This window comes from Asparagus officinalis, chromosome 9, assembly GCF_001876935.1.
Source record: "Asparagus officinalis chromosome 9, Aspof.V1, whole genome shotgun sequence".
Lineage (NCBI taxonomy): Eukaryota > Viridiplantae > Streptophyta > Magnoliopsida > Asparagales > Asparagaceae > Asparagus > Asparagus officinalis.
The window spans coordinates 1600641-1621182 of NC_033802.1; the positions used below are offsets into that span (position 1 = coordinate 1600641).

At 37.2% G+C, this 20542-nt stretch overlaps 3 protein-coding genes and 1 long non-coding RNA gene across 4 annotated transcripts; 2 read left to right on the top strand and 2 right to left on the bottom strand.

Moving 5' to 3' along the window:
* Nucleotides 130-1700, bottom strand: LOC109824738. The gene is given in 2 exon segments (XM_020391386.1): nt 130-1560; nt 1562-1700. Coding segments are annotated over 2 exon segments (1206 nt in total). The 5' UTR covers nt 1592-1700; the 3' UTR covers nt 130-384.
* LOC109824726 (apoptosis-inducing factor homolog B-like) lies at nt 2421-5445 on the top strand. Its single transcript, XM_020391372.1, has 4 exons — nt 2421-2764; nt 2887-3143; nt 4060-4511; nt 5053-5445. Exons 1-4 carry the CDS (start codon nt 2637-2639, stop codon nt 5308-5310), a joined length of 1095 nt encoding a protein of 364 aa, XP_020246961.1. The 5' UTR covers nt 2421-2636; the 3' UTR covers nt 5311-5445.
* On the top strand, nt 11539-11982 carry LOC109823707. The gene is made up of 3 exons (XR_002242450.1): nt 11539-11644; nt 11759-11826; nt 11921-11982. It is a non-coding gene; the product is annotated as an uncharacterized LOC109823707 (long non-coding RNA).
* LOC109823883 (receptor protein kinase TMK1-like) lies at nt 14883-18969 on the bottom strand. The gene is made up of 3 exons (XM_020390309.1): nt 18891-18969; nt 16228-18788; nt 14883-15657 (listed from the first exon to the last, which is right to left on the bottom strand). The coding sequence occupies exons 2-3, from the start codon at nt 18740-18742 to the stop codon at nt 15137-15139; spliced, it is 3036 nt and encodes a 1011-aa protein (XP_020245898.1). The 5' UTR covers nt 18743-18788; nt 18891-18969; the 3' UTR covers nt 14883-15136.

Below are 20542 nucleotides of genomic sequence, written 5' to 3' on the forward strand. Positions count from 1 at the left end.
AAAAACTTGACTCCTGTACCCATTGCCAAGATCACAAATCTTTTCGAATAAAGAAGAGAAAAAAAAAATCTTTGCAAACTGCCAATTTACGAAGGTACCTTATTTCATTTGGAAAAGCAATAGTGAGCTGCAAAATTAGTGTTGCTGCAAAATTCCAAATAAAAGAAGAATTTTGAAAGTTCTATAAAGTTGTTCAGTGCATGTTTCATCTGAATCAGCCAGAATTCGATTACAAACAGAGCATACAACACAGAAATTTCACCCACATCTGCATCCAAATTCAGTTAAAACTCACTTGCATCAATCCTATAGTAACACTACCTCAAAACTCTACGAGCCAAACGAGAACAAGCAAATCAATACTTCATCTTCAATCCACTTCCTTCAACCAAGCATCCTAACTATACCCAAAATCTCATCGGCAAGAATTCTCCCCACAACCTCTGGCGAAAACCTCTTCATCATATCCTCCCTCGCCCTCCTCCCTCGTCTCCTCCCCTCCTCCCTATCACTCACAACCCTCCTCATCAAAACCCTCAACCTCTCACTCGATGGCTCGGCCCATTTGTGGCCCACAAACGGCCCATCCGAAACCTCACTCATCTCGTCGATGGGCAACGGGTACCCATTCTCCTCCGTCAAGTACTCCGTGGGCCCCGACCAGTTCGTCGCAATTACAGGCAACGCCATCGCCATCGCCTCCACTATCGGCCTCCCCCATCCTTCTCCCCTCGTCGGAAGCACGAAGGCATCCGCCGCCTTGTACAGTCTCGGCAAATCAGATTGCGCAACGTGTACATTGATGACGTGGACCCCGGCCCACCCGTCAGCCGGGGGTACTAAACCGGTTTGTTTGACAAAATTCGAAATCTTGGCGCCAAATTTCGTATCGGAGTGGTATGCACTAACCAACAAGTACAAAGACACACAATCAGACCTCGAAAATTCTGAAAGAAATGCTTTTAGTAGCACATCCCATCCTTTTCTCTGCTCCCATTTGAAAACGCTGAGGAAAACAAAATCCTTATTGTCGCCGCACCTCGAGCCTACCACTGGCTTTATTGACTCAAGAGCAAACGCTTGATACTTCGACGGATCGAAGAACTCAACATCGACAGGCTGAACGAGCTTCGCAACCTTAGATTCATCGACTCCATTGTCAACAAACATTGACACATGAAACTCTGACGGCACCCAAATCTTATCCATTCGGTTGCATCTCTCGACATGGTTCGGATTAATCCGATCGGTCTCAAACATAGTTCTTCCCACGACGAACAATGGCTCTTGATACCCTGTAGGTGGACATGGCAGAGTCTGAAACAGAGGAGGAAACCAAGCTCCAGGCTCACTGTGACAAACCACAATAGACTCACTCAGCTCACAGTCGGCATTGTAAAGCTCGTAGGCCAAGTTTTTCGATTTTTCGGGGAGGCCATTGAAGAACTCGAAGGAGTTCGAATCTCCGTGAGGGAGGATTTTGAGGGAAAAGTTGTGGGTTTTGGTGAAGGAGGAGAGGGAGGTTATGTAGGACCAGGCCTCAGAGCTGTAGCCGCCGGGGGAGAGGAAAGGGGCCATCCACAGAACACATGGCGGGCGTAAATGGGCCGAGCTGGGCTGGGCTCTGCCCGGGCTCCAGAGGAGATTGGGCTTGAGATAGTGAAGGATTGGGGTGAATTTGGCGAGGGAGAGGGATAGGATTAGGATTAAAAGAGATGGTGCCCATAAGGAGAGGATTAGGGATTTGCATTTGAGTGTGATGAGATGGGTTTGGTCGTTTCTGGGTTGGGATTGGCTTTGGCGATTTTGGGGGTTTGTTAAGCTCATGGTTTTGATCTTGAGGTCGAGTGAAGGAGAGAGATTAATGGCGGAATTTTTTGAGCTGAAGAAAACAAATGGAGGAAGAGGGAGAAAATGAGAGGGAAAGACTTGAATCCGACCGTTAGATAACGGTTATGTAGGAAGCATATTTTGCAGATAAGTCTATGCCATTTGAGAAATTACATATTTCTGTATAAACAAAAGGGTATAATTTAAGAATGAAGACTCTATAGCAAAAATAATTTTAAAACATATTTTCTGCTTGAGACCATCATACTTTTGTTAAAAATCATGACAGAGAAGTCCATCCCATATTATAGGTAATAGTTTTTTTTTTCCACAATAACTCAATAGTTTTTTTTTGCACAATATCTCACACATCTGCATTTTAAAATGCATGACTGCATCTTAGAAAAGCCTCTTAGTTTTATATTTTTAAAATATCAAATTATAATTTTGAATCCTTTTGGAGGCTGTATTTGTAGGAACTTTAAACTTATATTTAGAGCAATCTTATTGGTCACTTGTTTTATGAAAATTTGGAGTTGGAGGTAGTTTTATGAAAATTCGCCAAGAATAGAAAATAAGACCTGGGTGGTTGAGGTGACGGCCCTTTTCCCTCCTCGTCTCTCTCTGTTTTCTGTATCCCCAACAAAAAAAAGTACAACGGATCTTCATCATTCCACCATTGAAGAAGGAAATCAAGAGGAGAGGGTTGATCACCCTCTTCTCTCTCGTCCCTCTTCAATCCCATTTGATCCCAAAGAAAACCAAAATTTTGTTTTTATTTAGATCGCACACCAACTGTTTGATATATGGCTTACGAGAAAATGGATTGGTCAGGGGAACCAAAGAAGAAGGTGGTCATCATTGGCGGAGGTATCGCAGGTGCTCTCCTTGCGACGATTGTTCAGAACAAGTGTGATGTTTGCCTAATCGACCCGTATGAAATCGCCCCTCATTTTCATTCTAATTCATATTTAGATCATTGTCATATCTTCATTGTACAAAAATGGCATTTTTATGGTCTTTTATATTACGGGTCGAGTTTCTTTGCGACAACAGGAAGGAATATTTTGAGATTCCGTGGGCGAATTTGAGATCGAAAGTGGATCCAACGGTCGCAGAGAAAGCAGTGATTAATCATAGTGAATATTTGACAAATGGGAGAGTTGTAACATCTACAGCCATAAATGTTACGGAGACGGAGGTTTGGACTTCAGAGGGGCGTTATGTGCCTTATGATTATCTTGTTATTGCAACTGGTCATAGTTATGTTGTACCGAGATGCAGGAGAGACAGGCTTGAACAATTTCAAGAAGGTAAGCTCATCGAACTTTTGTTAAAATACATTGTTATAGGTACTCATGATAAGTTCAATAGTTACTCTTAAAATTTTGAGGCAATGAGTAACCATAAGATATTGACTATCGTAATAAAAAAAAATCAGAGCTACATTGATCTTATCTGAGTTGTAGATGAAGAAAAATATACCACAAGCACTTACTATAACAAGAGTATATGAGAGATGTTGGTAGTCATCATATATTCAATAGTTCTTATAAAGTTTTGAGGAAATGAGCAGCATGACAGAAAACTAACTAACTATAAGAATCAAAAGGTTAGGAGTAAATAGACGTCAATTACCAAAATAGACAGAGGAAGAAGCAGAAGAAAAATAAAACAAAACTAGGATTTTGGAAGTTATAGTGCAAATTAACACACTATTGTTTAGTGTTTGTGACAAATTCAAAATTCCATTATAATGTAGTTTATGAACATTAGGCATGATAAGTTAGTTTTCACTCTGTTACCTAGCTGATAATCATGAGATACTCTATATCGAGGCATTTGTAGCTCAGCCTTAACTGATCTTTCTTGGTTTAGTCCCTTCTTTCTTCAAGTTCCGTTTTGATTGTTACCAGTTTAGTTACCTTTTCAGGAACATATGCAATAATCCCTAGCGTTCTTGCCAAGTTATAATTAGATGTTGGACGCGTAATGCACACATTACTTCGTTATGTTTTTGACATTATGTTCATTTCTTTTTCTTTTTTTTTGGCATACAACAGTAATACTGCAAAATACAAAATGAGATACACTAGCCTAGATGATTTATTCTATCTTTTGGTTCCAGGTCTCTTCTGGAATATGAATCAGAACATTCTTTTCTTTTCTGAAGCTAATATTACTATACATTCATTCTTATTGATTCCTGAAAATGTGTTTTATTATCAGATAACCATAAGATCAAATCATCTGAGTCCATATTAATCGTTGGTGGTGGACCAACTGGTGTCGAACTTGCTGCAGAGATTGCAATCGACTACCCAGACAAAAGAATAAGTCTAGTTCACAACGGTCCAAGATTGCTAGAGTTTATTGGTCCAAAAGCAGGTAACAAAGCTCTAGAGTGGTTGAGATCGAAGAAAGTTGATGTTCTCCTTGATCAATCCATAAATTTAAGAAATATATCAGATGGTGATAGAGTGTATCAAACGTCGAATGGAGATATCATTAAAGCCGACTGTTATTTTGTTTGTGCGGGTAAGCCTGTGGGTTCACGGTGGCTACGCCAGTCTTTCCTCAAGGAATTTTTGGATAGGAACGGGAGGTTGATGGTTGATGAGAATTTTAGAGTTGGAGGTCTCAAGAATGTTTTTGCCATTGGAGATATAACTGATATTCTTGTAAGTCTGCCATTTCAACTTTATTTTATTTATCTTGATTTTTTAGTTCTACAAATATGTTATTAGCGAGTGAATTAATGACATAAATGGGATGATTTTTATTAAAACCCTTTTGTTGGATGGTGGAGGATACAAATATGAGGTTTGTTACAGGACAAAATTGGTAAGTCATGGATGAATTTGTTTAAAGTTAATCCATACACAAATAGTCAAAAATATGCGCAAGATAAGATTTATAGACTCATAATATTGAGGATAACGTGAACAAACACGGAAATAGCCCGAATTATTTTCCAAAGTTATGATGAAATTGAGATTGTAAATTTATATTCTAACATGCTATAAATTGAGCGCCAAATCTGATCTTCCTCAACTAAAGGGATTTTTTTTTTCCTTTCTTTCCTTAAACCCACTTTAAATGTGCATGCATCTTCTATATGATTTGAATACGCTTTTCTCTGATACCATCTTAATGTCCTATATGATTTGAATACGGGTTTCTCTAATTACTTTCAAACTGACACGAGCATTACTTGTGCAGGAGCAAAAGCAGGGTTACACTGCACAAAGGCACGCTGCAATTGCTGGAAAGAACTTGAAGATCCTATTGAAGGGAGGCAGAGACACTAAACTGTGGAAGTACAAAGGCTCAATACAGATGACCATGGTCTCTCTCGGCAGGAAAAATGGCGTTGCAGAGTTTCCTATAGCCACGATTGCTGGGTTTTTGCCTGGAATGATCAAATCCAAATATTTGTTTGTGGAAAGGACGAGGAAACAAATGGGGCTTGATAGTTGAGAAAAATCTTTGAAATGTGTGTTAATGGTCGATTGCTTGTATTTAATATGGGCAGTCTTGTAAAGTTTTTAATGGTATCTTCATGATTTTATCTAAACTGGGGTCATTTGAGAAACCATTTGAGAAATTGTGTTGTTTTTGGTTTTTTTTTAATGATGAGGCTATGCATACATGCATGTATTCTCTTATTAATGTTGCCATTCAATAAGAAGGATATTATTTTTTTTAATAAAAAATTTGGCTACTTAGCGATATACGCCATATATTATCCCCCACTTGCGGAGACCCCTTGCAGTTATAAAGTTGCATAGACTCCTCGGTGAAATTTATCATTATTATTTTTACTCTTTTATTCTTACTAGTTTTTACACACGTGCAATGCACGTGATTTAATATCATGATTAAGTATTTTTGACAGTTTGTGCTCATTTTTTCTTTAAACTCTTACATCCCGATTATTTTTTTATGTTTGTTTAAATGGGATACACCCAATTAAAATTTTCATATTGATATTTGAATTGACAAAAAACAAATATAATTTAAAAATAATTTGAATTTTTATATTATTTTTGACCGATATGAAACTAAGCTTTATTTGAGAAAGTATATCATTGCAAAGTGAAAAATATTAAAATAGTGTTATACAAGGAAGGTGAATATTTAAAACCAATATGGCAAAATGATTGATTTAAAATATGTTAAAACGATGCAAAAGAGAATATGAAGTTTATTCCTAATCATTGATAGACTTCATAAAAAAATATAAATTAAAGATTAATACTAACTCTAGTATACTTTTATATGATAAAAACATCCACATAAGAATATAAAAGTACTAAAAAAAATTCATGAAACTCCCTTCTAAAGATTCCTAATTTCACTCAAAATAATTAAACTATCCTATAAAATATTCAGAAAATATTGTTTTTTATTTCTTTTATTTTATTTTTTATTGAGTTAAGATCAATCCTTCTTCAGGTTTATCATTTATCATTTCTCGGGCAATTCTAGAGTATTGTCTTTATCATCTACATCAATTGTGACATCAGGCTAATTTTATAGTTTTTATGCTATTATCTTTCCTGGGCTCGTTAATTTTTTATCATCTCATTTAATTCTACAAAGAAGTCAAATGTACTTACGATGTTCAACACAAACTGCTCAAAATATAGACTTTGATTTTTTTTCTATTTCAATGAGAATAAATATTAACTTTGATTTTTTTTCTATTTCAATGAGAATAAATATTAATTTCATATATATAAAATTCTTTGTGTTCCTAATTTATTACTTAAATAAATTAGAAGCTATCTCTTTATTTTCCTCTAAAATGAATTCTTCTGATGTGCATCCAATAAGAATTTCTGTTATTTTAATAATATTATCTTTGCTCTATCCCTGTCATTTTCCATAAAGATCTAAAATAAATACTTGCATTATTCATTACCAATTTCTCTTAGATTATAATATTAATATTTAATTTGAAAACACAGTATGGAATTTATGAATACTTACTAATTTTTCTTATGTCTTCCATGGAGATTTTTTCTTTGATTAGGATAAAGTTATTAAATTATTTTTTAATGTAACTCATTCAGTGCTTCATTAATAGATATGTCTTATGTTAATGCCAATTCAAGTGATTCATTGACGTTTTCTGAATTTTAGATTTATTTCCATCACTTTCCCATTTGTAATGGAAATAACTCAATTCTTTTAAAGTTATCTCTAAATATTCTAATAGTTTCTCCATATGTAATTCCTTGTATTCTTTTACCCTATAAATATTATTAACGTCAAAGATTAAAGTTTCTAAGTTAAAATTAATTAATGCTAAGGTATAATATTATAGTGTTTTATCATTTTTATGGATTTAAACATCTATCAATTAATGTTACGAATGTATTTTGGCTACCCAACTTATTACTAAAATTATATGAAATTACTTTAATTTATATAGTGCCGATAATTTTTAATCTATAATATTTTTAAAAATTTTATCCATTAACCGGATGTTTCGTAGCTCAGAATATTATACCTTAGCAAGAATATTCTAGGTTTTATGCACGTGCAATGCACGTGGTTAAATATTTTAAAATTATTGTTTTATATTTATCAAATATAATAATTCTCTCCTTTCTAGCATAAATAGTTATAAAAAAAACCGGTTTGCATAGGATAATAAAATCACAAGGGCACATCTAGGGGTGGACGTGGCCATGGCCGATTCAACCATGTGACCTGGCCCATTGAGTTCAAGGTCGAGTCACGTCTAACCCGCCTGCATAGTTTAGAGTGGGCCGAGCGTGCTTCTCTGATCATAGGTCGGAGATTGGACTCAGCCCGGCCCACGACCTGCCTCGGGGCAAGGCGGGATGGGCCGGGCCGGGCCCGGTCACATTCCATGGGTTTTTTTAACTTTTTTTTAATTTCTAAACTATATTAACTTTGTATTCAAATCTATATAATTATTTTTAATTTGTTTTTTCCCATTTTTAAACCCATTATTTAAATTATATGTGTGTATGTGTGTCTTATACAAAGATAAATATCATACAAAAAACATCACAAACACAAAGATATATGAGGTTCTAATTTTGAAGAAGACCAACGTCCATGAAAAGTTAAAACTTTCCTGTTGTTTAAATTTAAATTACAAATACAATAGAGAAAAAGGGGGAAAATGTTAAATGTTAATGTTCAAAGAGTCGAATTCCTCCAAGTTATTTTCATCAAATTCTTCAAGGAAAGATATTGTTTGTTGTTTTTGTTACTATTCGGGGGTGTTTGGTTGCACAATTTTATAGAAATTTTTTTTCAAAATGTCTAACAATGGCAATTTTGTAATTAAAAATTTCTTGTAGATTTTCATAAACTGTGTTTGGTTCAAAAATTTTACAGAAATATTTTATGTAAAGTACAAAAAAGTATTAAAATTTATAGAAATCAATTTTCTCTCAAAATGGGCGGAAATCACCTAGAAATCTGACACAACATTGATACTTTTCTATAAAGTTTACACTTTTCTATAAATTTAGGGGGTGTTTGGTTCAATTTCTACAAATTATAAGAAATCTTGCTATTTTCTATAAAGTTATGAGTCATTTTCTTGTTTTGAACCAAACAAGCAAAGTAAAAAAAATGGTACTTTTTGTCTTCTCAAAACTTTTTCTATAATTTTTTTAATAAATACAATGAAATCATATTTTGGGTGGAAAACATTTCCTATAATTTTTAGAAATTGAACCAAACACCCCCTTCTTCTACGCCGAGCCAGTTCTTAAGCACTCAGATATCTCCATGTGTATCGTTGTATGTTGTGTCCTCAATGTGCCTTGCAGTAAGTTGTTCTTCTATGACACACTCTTTTTTTAGCATAGATGATTGCCATAAAAGAGAGCCTACATTGTCCTCTTTTTTTAGCAATCAGTTGATTACTAAAAAGAGAGAGTCATTGGCTTTCTGTTTTAGGATAGCTCAAGTCAAGGGGGCTAGCCGAATTGGCAACAGGTCAGCGACATTGCTGTAGTCTACAGCAGCACGCAGGCTGCTGCCAGCGGTTTACCATGCTCACGTGGCCAACAGGGTAATCACAGTTTGCTCTGCTGGCAATACCAGCAAGCAGGACATATGGCACAGTCTTGCCTGCCATGCCCAGAGCGTTCAAACTTTGTCACTAGCTTATAGGCAGCAGGCCAGCCTAACTGCTTGAGAATTTTTTTTGGTTTAAAAAGTAAATTTTTATAATTAACCCGTGTCGAGTCGAGTCGGGTCGGGCTAATGGTGAGCTGGACCTATGGTGCGCTGGCCCTGCTTTTCAGTCCCAGGTCTAGATCAAACCCAAACCCGCCACATGAATCATCACTAATATGGACCGGGTTGTGGCCCAAACCCGCCACATGAATCATCACTAATATGGACCGGGTTGTGGCTGTCCTGGTGTGGCCGGGCCAAGTTTAGACCCAAGTAAGGCTGGGCCAGTTTGGCCTGCAGTTTAAACCGGCCCATGGACAACCCTATGCCCATACGCAACTATGGCGATAGTACAAGGTCTACGACAATTAACCCAAAGAAAGAAAGGAAAAAAAAAACACCAACTACGTTTAGAAGAACATTGAAACTGCAACAATGCAATCAAAATTAATGAAAAAATGTATCAATACTGCCACTCAATGTCAGTGTTTGATGACAAAGAGAATTCGGCCGGGTTGAAGCCCGTCAGATTTGGCTGAGATAAATGAAGCCTAGGGTCGTGAAAATTAAAGGCCCAAAGGCCAAAAGGTAAGTCAATACTAGTCCTCTTAAATCTTAAATTTATTCTGCTCCACGAAATCCTTTTGAAAATAAAAATAAAAATAAAAATTACGTCGACTGATAATTCTTTAGTTGTTGGGTAGTTGCAGCATTTATTAAAATGGTGTATGTAATTACTGAGTAACATTCTGTATGCAAGAGTTGAGTTGGTATATCATCTAATTACCTATTGCTAGTTACACCCAAATAATTAAACATAACAAGAATGTAGTTCTATCCTTAAATTTACTTTTTTTAGACCGTGTCGGATAACTTTTGAAGAAAAAAAATAAGCAGGGACCAGTTCTAGACCAGTTTTATTCTAAACAATTTAAAGAGCTACGTTTGGCTCAAAGAAAATTAGTCCTAGTCTGGTTTTAAAGGGTTGCCAAATGCAATATAAAGTACAAATAGCGTGCTACAAATTTAAATTTTTCGTTCTCAATGGTCACATATAAACTATCAGATGCATATAAGTTTTGATGCAAATTAATTAACTTTCATATGTTCTTACGTATAAGTACGATCAATTTTAATTAGACCATGTAATTAATTAGAATCATAAGATTGATCAATAGCAGTATCAGATTAGAGAGCTGAGCAAATGATAGAAACAGTACTTTCTTTTGTGAAACGAAATGTTTGGAATCTTTTTTCTGTTAATTTTCCAGCTGCCAACTTTACAACTCTCTACGACTCTACGTACACAATTATACCACTGAACTTATACACTGTACCTTATATTAATATATATATATACACACTACTCTCAACTACTTGCCACAGTACACAACTGAGACTTTTTATTACGCTATCAAATCAAAAGAGCGTCATTTCAACTTAAAAAGTAAAAAATTATGAGATTATGCTCAACATTTCCTCTCATCACTGTCGTCACATTTTATTTTTTATTTTTTCTTTTCACCCGGACGGATTGAGATCGCATTAAGCCGTTAACCCCCCGCGTCGCTCCCAAAATGCCCCCGACGTCATGATGCATGGGAATTCCCAGAATGCCCTCGGCATCTTTTACTATTTGTGGCGGCAAAGAGATCTCGGTGACGTCACCGGGTACTTAAATACTGTTGGATTCGGGTGTCACTTCGACGCGTAGCGGTCGGATTTGGTCGACACGAAGGTTGAAGACAGTAAATAATACGGCCCACTGGATCTTCGAATTTGGATACTTGATGAAGTATGGATGACTCAGCTTCATATCGGATTCGGATGTAATTATTAGTCGTTAGAAAGGAACCCGATAACCCGGTGAATTAAAATAATGCGGTGTCCTGCAGAGGATGGATTCATCTTTCAAGCGCCAAACACAAATATTCGGATGAATATTAATTCTATCCAAATAATGAGACTGATCACTTGATTTAAACCGGTAACAATTAATGCCACTCGATCATCTTCCTTCTACCTTAGCCTTCATTTTGATTGAGCAGTGACGATCAAGCGCAACGCGCACACAAATTAAAGTTAATGAGCTTTAATTAATTAATTAATTAAAAAAGCAGTTAATTAAAAACCCTAGAACCCGAAACGAAAACCACAAGAGAACCCGACCCGTTCGTCGTGGAGCAAGTGGGTGTGATTAATTAGTGTGAAATGACGAATTGACAGCAGCGGACGCGAATATTAAAGCACGCCGCCGTTGATCCCAAAGCTAATCCATTAGTAGCCGAGATTAGACAGACAAAGAGTCTTGGCCTGAACTCTGCAGAGGGACGCAATCATGGTTTTTCCTCCTCTGTACGCGATTCGGAGATCTAATAATTAATCATAAAAAAAACGTATATTGATCGATCAGAGGAATTAATTAATTAATTAAAAGCGAGTTAAAAATAAACAAATGGTTCGGATCCAGGTGCGCCTATAAATGGGCTACGCTCTCTTCTGCCTTAGCCAGAGTAGGCTCAGATATATCAGAGGTTAATTAATTATATTATCTCAAAAATGGTCAAGTTTCCTTCGTTTTTGCTGTGCTCGGCTCTTGCTGCTTTTGCTCTGTTCTTAGTTGTGGATGCACGTTTATTAGGTCTACATTCTCTCTCTAAAACTTTTTATTTCCTCCATCTCTCGATCATTAATTATATTCGCTCCCTAATTAACCTAGTTTTTTTTTAAATTTTTTTTTTACTGTTTTTGCTAGGGTGCAAAGGTGGCTTGGACTGTTTGAACCCTGAGATGGCTTCTTCACCAAAGTATAAAGATGAGAAGGTTTGAACATTTCCTTTTTTTTTTTTTTTTTTTTCAGAATAAAGTTGCATGTTAGCTGAATTTGGCGCATAATGTTAATGTGTTGTACTTGTAGGTCTCTGCTGTGCCGCCGGAGCTTGCTAAGGGTGTGAAGCCGTCGGAGGGAGGGAGGAGTGCTCGGGTCCGGACCCGCTACATCACAATGGCGACCCTAAGAAGCCACAGACCCCTTGAGCTTTGGTTCTTCTCCTAAGTTTGAGATCTCACGTGCTCCACTTGCTCTCTCTCTGTCAATTTGGTTGGAGTTAAGGTCATAACTAACCAAAGGAAAACAACTTTTTGGCTTTAAATTTTTTGTATGGACGTAGGTCGTTTTTGAACTTTGTATATATATGGGACTAAAAAACGTATCGTGTACCTATCTATGGATTAATATGTAAGTTCTTGTTTTTGTGTTTAGTAAAAAGATTAGTAGTCCAAATATGAATTCTATCACGAAAGCTTGAAGTAATTAGAAGCACGAGTCGTGTCGCATTCTAAAACCAAGGTTGCCATCTATTAATGGATCCTGTTGCATTGCTACATGACATAACCTAATAAGGCATATGATTGTTTTAACTATATAAAAAAAAGTATTTGAGAGTGATCATTACGCACGAAAATTTGAACATGAAGTAACCCTTGGAGGTTAAAATTGCAAGATAAAAATCATAATTTTTTTTATTATCAATTTGGACTGATGAAGTATTGATAAAAATAAAATTTTGAATTATGAAATTGAACGTGTATCTTATATCTGAATACTTCCTAGTGCAATAGTAAAGTATAGCTTTCATATGCTAAATACCCACCAAAAAAAAAAGTAAGAAAGGAAAAAACCCTTAACTTTGGACAATTACCACATAGAAGTGTAGGGTTTATCAAAAAAAGCATTCTATTGTTTCCATCGTAAGTGTAGGGTTTATCAGCACTTTTAGGTCCCGTACGCGCTTAAAGCCCATTTAAAACAGAAGGCCAGAGGCTTTGCAGAAAGAGGCCTTAGAGAGCCCTGCATGGGCCCAAATCCAAAGGAAAAGTTTTATAAATCACTTTTGCATTTGAACCATTTGCAGGTCATGTAATTTCAATCTTCAGCTAGCTATTACACATTTGCTTAATTTTACGGGGAAAAAAAAATCCTGCAATTACTCAAGCTCATTATAAAACTATACACATTCCAACGTTAACTTATGTTTTGTTTAGTGACTAGGAACTGTAACAGATCCCATTATTTTTTCCAATAAAAACAAAAACCTTATGTTTTGCTAATATAGCCCAACATGAAAAGGCCCAGCTGCGAGACCTTGGCAACCAGCAGATACATTGGTCCGGGCCGAAACATTCTAATTTTATTTATTTGGATTTGTTCCGAAAATTATTTTCTGAGGTAAAAAGATGGAACTCAAGTAGATGGGAACCAAGTTTTGCGGGGTCGTTCGAAACTTAACTACAAATGAATTCTCAGTGATTCTCATGATTCTATCGTCAAAAACTTTATGTTTTGTTTATGTTATATAGGCCTACATGACGTTTGGACCCGGTCCGGTTAAAGAGAGTTTTGTGTTACAAAGAGCAGTAGCAATTTCTTTGAAATGAGTTGTGATCATAATATCATTTGATATGAATCATAACCATGAATGCTTGATTCGGATACAAAGTTTGGGTCAGGTATAATACTTGGAGGGTAAATTTTCGCCGAACAATTTACGTACAACTTTTGCTTGAGATTGGATGAGACGCAGGTTGAACTAGTTTTGTTTGTTCAGTGCACTACCCATAATTTCAGGGCGTTAGGTTGTAGCTTTCACATCTCAAAGGAGACTGATTTCCCACAAAAAGGCCAGGGATCTTCACATTAGCAAATGATGCTACATCTGAACTTTTTTTAGACAAGATAGCCTTTTCAAATCATCTCCCCTCGTTCACCAACATAAAAAAGGATATCATAATCACTAGTAGTAATAGATGGCTGCATGCGATTGATGACTCACCAAACTGAAAGGAAATTCACATGATGCTGTTGTTTTTCACTAAAAACTTACAGACAAATTTCACAGCATCACCGTGGACATTGCTCAAAAACTACTGTAAACCTTTTTTTTTCTTCATTAATTTGAGAAACTATCATGAACTTTAAGAACTACATATAAGGTACACACATACGTGCACGATTGTCGAAAACATGCACGCGCCCCCCAACTGCCGACAGACGTGGTAGTTCAGCAAAAAATGTACATAAAATGGCACTCTCTGATGAACAAGTTTACGGCAATCCTGCACCCCCCCCCAAAGAGTCGACGGTAGTTTTGTGAAATTTATCCATTTAGAACTTTTTGATGAAAGACAGTTGAAATCCTGTGGTTGGCACAAACTGGGCTCCCTCCCCTCGCAAGGAGATGGGTTTGTACTTATAGCTAGAGAGGACAGTTGATATCACTGAGGATGCTCTCCGCAGTCCCTACCTCTCAAAACAAAACAATGTCCTTCAACCTCCACGTGAGAGCTAATGGTACCCCCTCAATAATAAGAATCATTCAATCGAAGGGCTCGCTGCAGACCTCCCAACTAACTCAAGACACCGACACAAATATGTAGGACAAAATCTATCCTTGGTCTTCTCCTCAAGGGTAGGCCATGCCCTTGAATCTACAAGACAAACTACCATTAATTTCCTTTGATTTTGTATGACAGCAGAAACGATCTGAACCCCTTGGGCAAATTTATTTTTTTGGGGACCCTTTTCAGAGGTTCTATCTATTGCCAATATTAGATTTTCACTTATGGGATCTATCAACAAGAACTCTTGCAGGGGGTCTATCCGCAATTAACCATTTTGAATAACTATCAGTTACTGAGAAATTTATTCTTGTGATAGCTATTACTGAGACAGAAAATGTGGAAGACCCAACATTGAGCCTTTAAGCAAACCATATGATGTCATATGTTGAAGTAAAATTGAGTTCTTCAGCTCACTCTTACTTTTGATATCTATAGCTTCATTGACTTCAATAAAAAAGAAATCAAACTAACAAATAATGGAATTACAAATAGCACGTACTCAATCATAAATGCTTTTAACTAAAATAATTCACAGTAACAAAATTTCGCAACACATATTTGATATTTCTCTATCTACATCAGAAACCAAACTAAACAAACATGACCACCAAAAACTACGACAGCAACACAAAGAACAAACCAAACAAGTTGCAAACACCCTCTATATCTACATTCATAAACAAAAAAACATAGATCAAACCATAATTATGGAGCAAATAAAAGAGCATATAACTCACCGGCCATCTGCAGAAGTGAAAGAATCCCCAAATCCAGGAGGCCTCGCCGGTATGCTCCCTTTACTATCATCAAGCCCATTCGAACTCGAGCCAACACTATTATCACCACCATCAGCAGCTTGCCAACCTTTAACCATTTGAAGCAACGGCTGTTGAAGATCAATCCCCACGAGACCCTCTTCATCATCTTTCATCGGCTTCCATTTCTCGACAAGAGGAGAAAGCACACTAACTACATGGCCCATATCTGGTCTTTGATGAGGCTCTCGTGCTGCACAATGGCCAGCAAGCTCGGAGATTATGGAGATGCTCTCGAAAGTTTCCTCTGTATCTTCGATTGATGGGTCAATGGCGGATTTGAGTGTAGTTTTGTTGGATTTTATGTCGATGAACCATGAAGCTAGATATTGGTTTTCTTCAGAACGAGTTTCATCCAATGCAGCTAGACCGGTTATGAGTTCCATTAGGACTACTCCGAAGCTGAAGACGTCTGCTTTCGTTGTGATTTTTCCCGTCACTGGTTCAATTGAAATAAGAAACAAGAAATTATCAAAAGGACTAAGGAAAATAGTGATCTATTTTATATGTTAGGGATTATTAATAAGAAATTAAGTTTTACACAAGGTTTAGCAAAGGTAGAGGGTTACTTGTTCTTAAACCCAACATGTTTTCCACAGATTAACAGAGCACCGATATTTTTCAGTGTACAGAAATATACCAAATAGAGAAACCAAGAAAAGGATCATCCAAGAGAAGAAATTTTCTTTTGCAGAGAAATGCTGTAAACATCAAAACAATAATGAACTAGAAAATGATTTCATTTTCATTTATTCTTTTAATTAAACACCAACAATGAATAGAACAGAATGTCTCCAATTGCTACAAAAGTTACAGAAATGAAAAGTATGCCACCGTTCATCTGTTAATTTTAGTTACTACCTTTAAGCTTTTTTTTTTTTTGAAGTGAAGGTTGTTAAGGTAGTTAGAATTTCAAGGTGTGTAATCTTGATGTAGGACAATATTCAATGCTGAAATTAGATAACATTAGAACTTCTCAAAAAATTTAGCAACGAGAATTGGCTCATACCAGCATACTCTGGAGCCAGATATCCAAATGTTCCAGCGAGTCGAGTTGCCACCGAATTCTTCCCATCGGGCGCTAATTTCACCAATCCAAAATCCGAAATTTTGGCTCGATAATCATCACCAAGAAGAATATTTGACGATTTCAGATCTCTATGTATAAAACACTGGTGAGTCAAATTATGAAGGTACTCCAATCCACGAGAAACATCCAACGCGATATTTAGCCTCTTTTTCCAAGACAAAGGCTCCAAATTCAAGTGCTTCCATTGAAACAGATGCTTGCTTAAGGCCCCTTGCGGCACATACTCGTACACAAGAATCCTCTCATTGCCTTCAATTGAGTAGCCTAAAAGAGATACCAAATTTCGGTGACGAACTTTGGAAAGAACAGCTATCTCAGCCTTGAACTCATCAAAAGCCTTGTTGGTTGTCATTGCAGCCTCCATTCTTTTCACTGCAATCGTCGTTCCATCATGAAGTTCTCCTTTGTAAACGACTCCAAATCCGCCCCTACCAACTTCATTCTCAGTGGAAAAATTTCTGGTCAGGTTACGAAGAACTTGGACCGATACCATAAAATTTCCTGACTCAATCATTTGTGCTTCGCTCGTGGTACTATAGCTCACACTCTTCAAATCACTTGCTGAAGAGCTAGTATCATTATTATTTGCAACCACAATCTTAAGCATATCATCGGGATTGGATGGATCTCTAGGGTAAACAACAATGGTGCCTGGTGCCTTAAGCCTGCTATTGTTGCCCCTTCGTCGACAACAAAACAGTAAACCAACTAGTGATACCATCAAGACCCCAATTATGGCTGGAACTGCAAGTATCAGAAGTTTCGAGTTTCTCAAACTTTTTGGCTCTCTTCTTTTCTCATCTCTCGTTTTGCTTTCTCCACCACTAGGGGAAGAAGAATTATTACCGACAACTGGACTTCCACTGGGTGCAAGAGGCCTGTGCAATGAAGTGGACCCCCTTGAAGGTGAAGGTAAATCCGGTGACCTTGAAGGTGAAGGTAAATCCGGTGACGATGGATTATTACCAGGAGGAGTTATTGGAGGTTCTGATGATGGATTGTTATGAGGAGGAGCTACTGGAGATTCACTAGATGGATTCAGCAGCGGATTTCCATCAATAAGAAGCTTCACGCTATTGCCAAACTTAGGAACAGGAGGCCTTAAATTGTTTGCAGAAACATTCAACATCCTTAGAGATTTCAATCTTGTCAGGTTATCGGGGATTTTGCCAATCAAATTGTTACCCCCAAGCTTAATATCAGCAAGGGAGCCTAGTTTGCCAATCGAAGGGCTTATACTTCCATTTAGTTTGTAATTAGGCAAATTAATGATAAAAACTTTACCATTAGAACAAGATACACCCAACCACATAGAGCAAGGATCATTACCAGACCAAGATGAAGTTAAAGCCTCCGGATAGTTCACACCGCCGAGAAAATCCAAGAGCGCAGAGACCTCCGGCGAGCAAGAGACCCCAGGAATTGACTGGCAAAATGAATTGTCAGCATACGTGAAGTTGAATTTAACCTTCGGAATTGGACCCATTAACCTATTGTTATCCAACTGCAATGACTCTAGCTGCGGCAAAGATACCAAGTTCTCAGGAATTAGGCCTACAAGCTTGTTGTCATTGAGCCAGAGCCTCGTCAACGAAGTGCATTCCCCAATTTCACTAGGGATCGAACCCGTAAATGAGTTTCCATGTAACCAAGCATCGGATAACGAAGCCACAGACGAGATTACACTGATATCTCCGCTCAACCCATCTCCATTCTGATTGTTGAGCCAGAGAATTTGCAGCATTGAGCCCGAAAAGCTCGCCGGAATCTCCCCAGAGAGATTATTATAGGAAAGCTTGAGCGCCCTCAATGACTGCATTCCCCCCAAAAACTCCGGCAGCGGGCCGACAAGATTACATCCAATCAATGAGAGATTTGTGAGCTGAGCTGAACTCTCAAAATCCTTAGGCAAACTCCAACCAGTGCTCTTATTCAAGGGGCTATCGTCCAAGGACAGAACCTGCAAGCTAGTGAGCCCAACAAAGAAGTCCGAAGGGATTGTATCGAACCGGTTGCCGCCGAGATAAGCAAACTGTAGATTCGACAGTCCAGCGAAAGACGGCAAGCCTCCATAAAAATTGTTCCTTTGGAGCCCAATGTTGGAGAGCATCGAGAGCTTGTTGAAGCTCTGAGGTAATGGGCCGGTTAGGCCCAAATTCTGGACTTGGATCTGAGAGACCCGAGAGCCCGAGCAGTAGACATGAGGCCAGAGAGGGGGGCCGCACGGGTCGTCGCCATTTTCAGGCCAATTCAAGAGCTCAGGGTTCTCTAAGCCCTTCCTGAGTTCATTTAGGACAGCAAGATCATCTGGGTCTGTGGCGGATAGAACTACTAGCGAACAATGAAGTAAGAGGGCTGCCAAAGATAGAATTTTGATGAGGACCATCGCGGCTAAATTGGGTTTTGATTGATCAGAATCAACCCGAACAAGCATAAAACTCAAGTTTCCAGAAAAGATGGGTCGGCTTCATTTCGCATTTCTGCATGAAAATTGAGCAACAGATAAAAAGAGTGAATCAGCATCAGGAATGTTTTTTTTTTTGGGCATTTTGGGAAAACTGAGGAGAGTGGGAGAATGCAACCTTTATATAGCAAAGAGAAGCTTCTTGCAGACTCTAAGGGTGGATTTCTTCACTGAGAATTCTCAGTTTTAATGGGATTTTTATTTTGTTTGTGTTAGCATTTACAGAGAGAGAGAGATGAAAAGGTGTCGGCCAAATATTTGGACAGAAGGGGACACGTGTCGTCTCGGTAGCTTCTCGAAGAGACATGCGTCCCCCCTCTCTCTCTTCGTCCCCAGGATTCAGGGAAGAACAAATTTTCGCTGTAGACCCAAATAAATTTTTAATTATCAAAATCGATCGTTTTTTTTAATTATCAAAATCGACCCGTTTTATGCCACGTAGGCTTAATCCTGTTTCTTAATTAGTCGGGGTTGCCAACCCCGACTGTTTAGGAGTTGTTAAACCCCAATTAGAAGCCTTAAAACCCGATTTGTAATGTTCTAAACAGTCGGGGTTGCCGGTCGGGGTTGGCAACCCCGACTAATTAGGAAACGAGATTAAGTCTACGTGGTATAAAACGGGTCGATTTTGATAATTAAAAAAAACGGTCGATTTTGGTAATTAAAACTTCAGTTGGGTCTACAGTGAAAATTTGTTCTTCAGGGAATAATAAAAGATTAATTAGTCATCAAAATTGGTCTTTACTAAAATAATTTTGATTTTTATATGCAAAATTTTTCCTTTCACATGTCTAATTTACTAATTTACATCCACTAGTACCGAAAGGATGTGTCAATTTTTTAATTACTCTTATCTTTCATGAATTTTTTAAGCAATCTTTTTTATATCTACAACACAATACGATTCAGGAACAAATTAGAGAGGTTTTATCTTACAACTTGAAGTTCTAATAACTGTTAACTAAAAAAGATCATGTCGTGATATGAGTACAAAGATTAATTAATAAATAATTGGATCCAATGATAACCTTAGAAGACCAAACGAATGCCAGTGGATATGTGTTAAAAGTCCACTAAATTTTGGGTTGGTATGTAATTTCGAGAGGAACCCCCCAGAGACTGAACACGTGAAAATTGACGTGGCGTATATTTGGCCAATTGCAGTAGAGACAAAGATACAATATAAAATGGGAAATGAATGTTGAAGATTTTTATGGAAGGTGGTAAATTTATACGATGTCTAATGGATTCGGATACTCTTCACTATCTAAAAAGTAGTGGAGAAACCACTACATAATCATAACCATTAATTATCTAGTTGATGGTTGTGATTTTTTTCTTTGAATGCAAATTAAAAATAAGTGCAATACACTGGGCTATGGTGAATGTTAGATTAAGATTATATTATAACCACTTACTAAGTAATCAACGATTGAGATTAAAAATAGTAGTCTCTTCACTATTTTTTTGTAGTAGAGATGATCCAAATTCATGGCTAATGGAGAAACGGAGATTAAAGAGGGTGAATAATTATTCAAAAAATAGGAAAAACCGGATAGAATTATATCGTCAGTTAGTTTTGAAAATAAATCATGAGTTGAGGACTGAAAGGGACGAGGGATTCCAAAAGTATAGTGAAGGACAACGAACACCAAGAATCCAAGATGAAATAAACAGTGGGCAGTCGTTGTATATAAGAATGATGCATACGCGCATGTACATAAATTTAAAGGAAAAGAAGCCTATTAGAATTGCAATATTTTGGAGGCC

What these genes read in the sequence shown, in the direction of transcription:
- LOC109824726 (XM_020391372.1), top strand. Translation starts at nt 2,637, where the DNA reads ATGGCTTACGAGAAAATGGATTGGTCAGGGGAACCAAAGAAGAAGGTG. An exon ending in GATGTTTGCCTAATCGACCC is followed by an intron (nt 2,765 to 2,886) that starts GTATGAAATCGC and finishes TTGCGACAACAG; the next exon opens with GAAGGAATATTTTGAGATTC. An exon ending in GCTTGAACAATTTCAAGAAG is followed by an intron (nt 3,144 to 4,059) that starts GTAAGCTCATCG and finishes TTTTATTATCAG; the next exon opens with ATAACCATAAGATCAAATCA.
- LOC109823883 (XM_020390309.1), bottom strand. Translation starts at nt 18,742, where the DNA reads ATGCTTGTTCGGGTTGATTCTGATCAATCAAAACCCAATTTAGCCGCG. An exon ending in TCTGGCTCCAGAGTATGCTG is followed by an intron (nt 15,658 to 16,227) that starts GTATGAGCCAAT and finishes CAATTGAACCAG; the next exon opens with TGACGGGAAAAATCACAACG.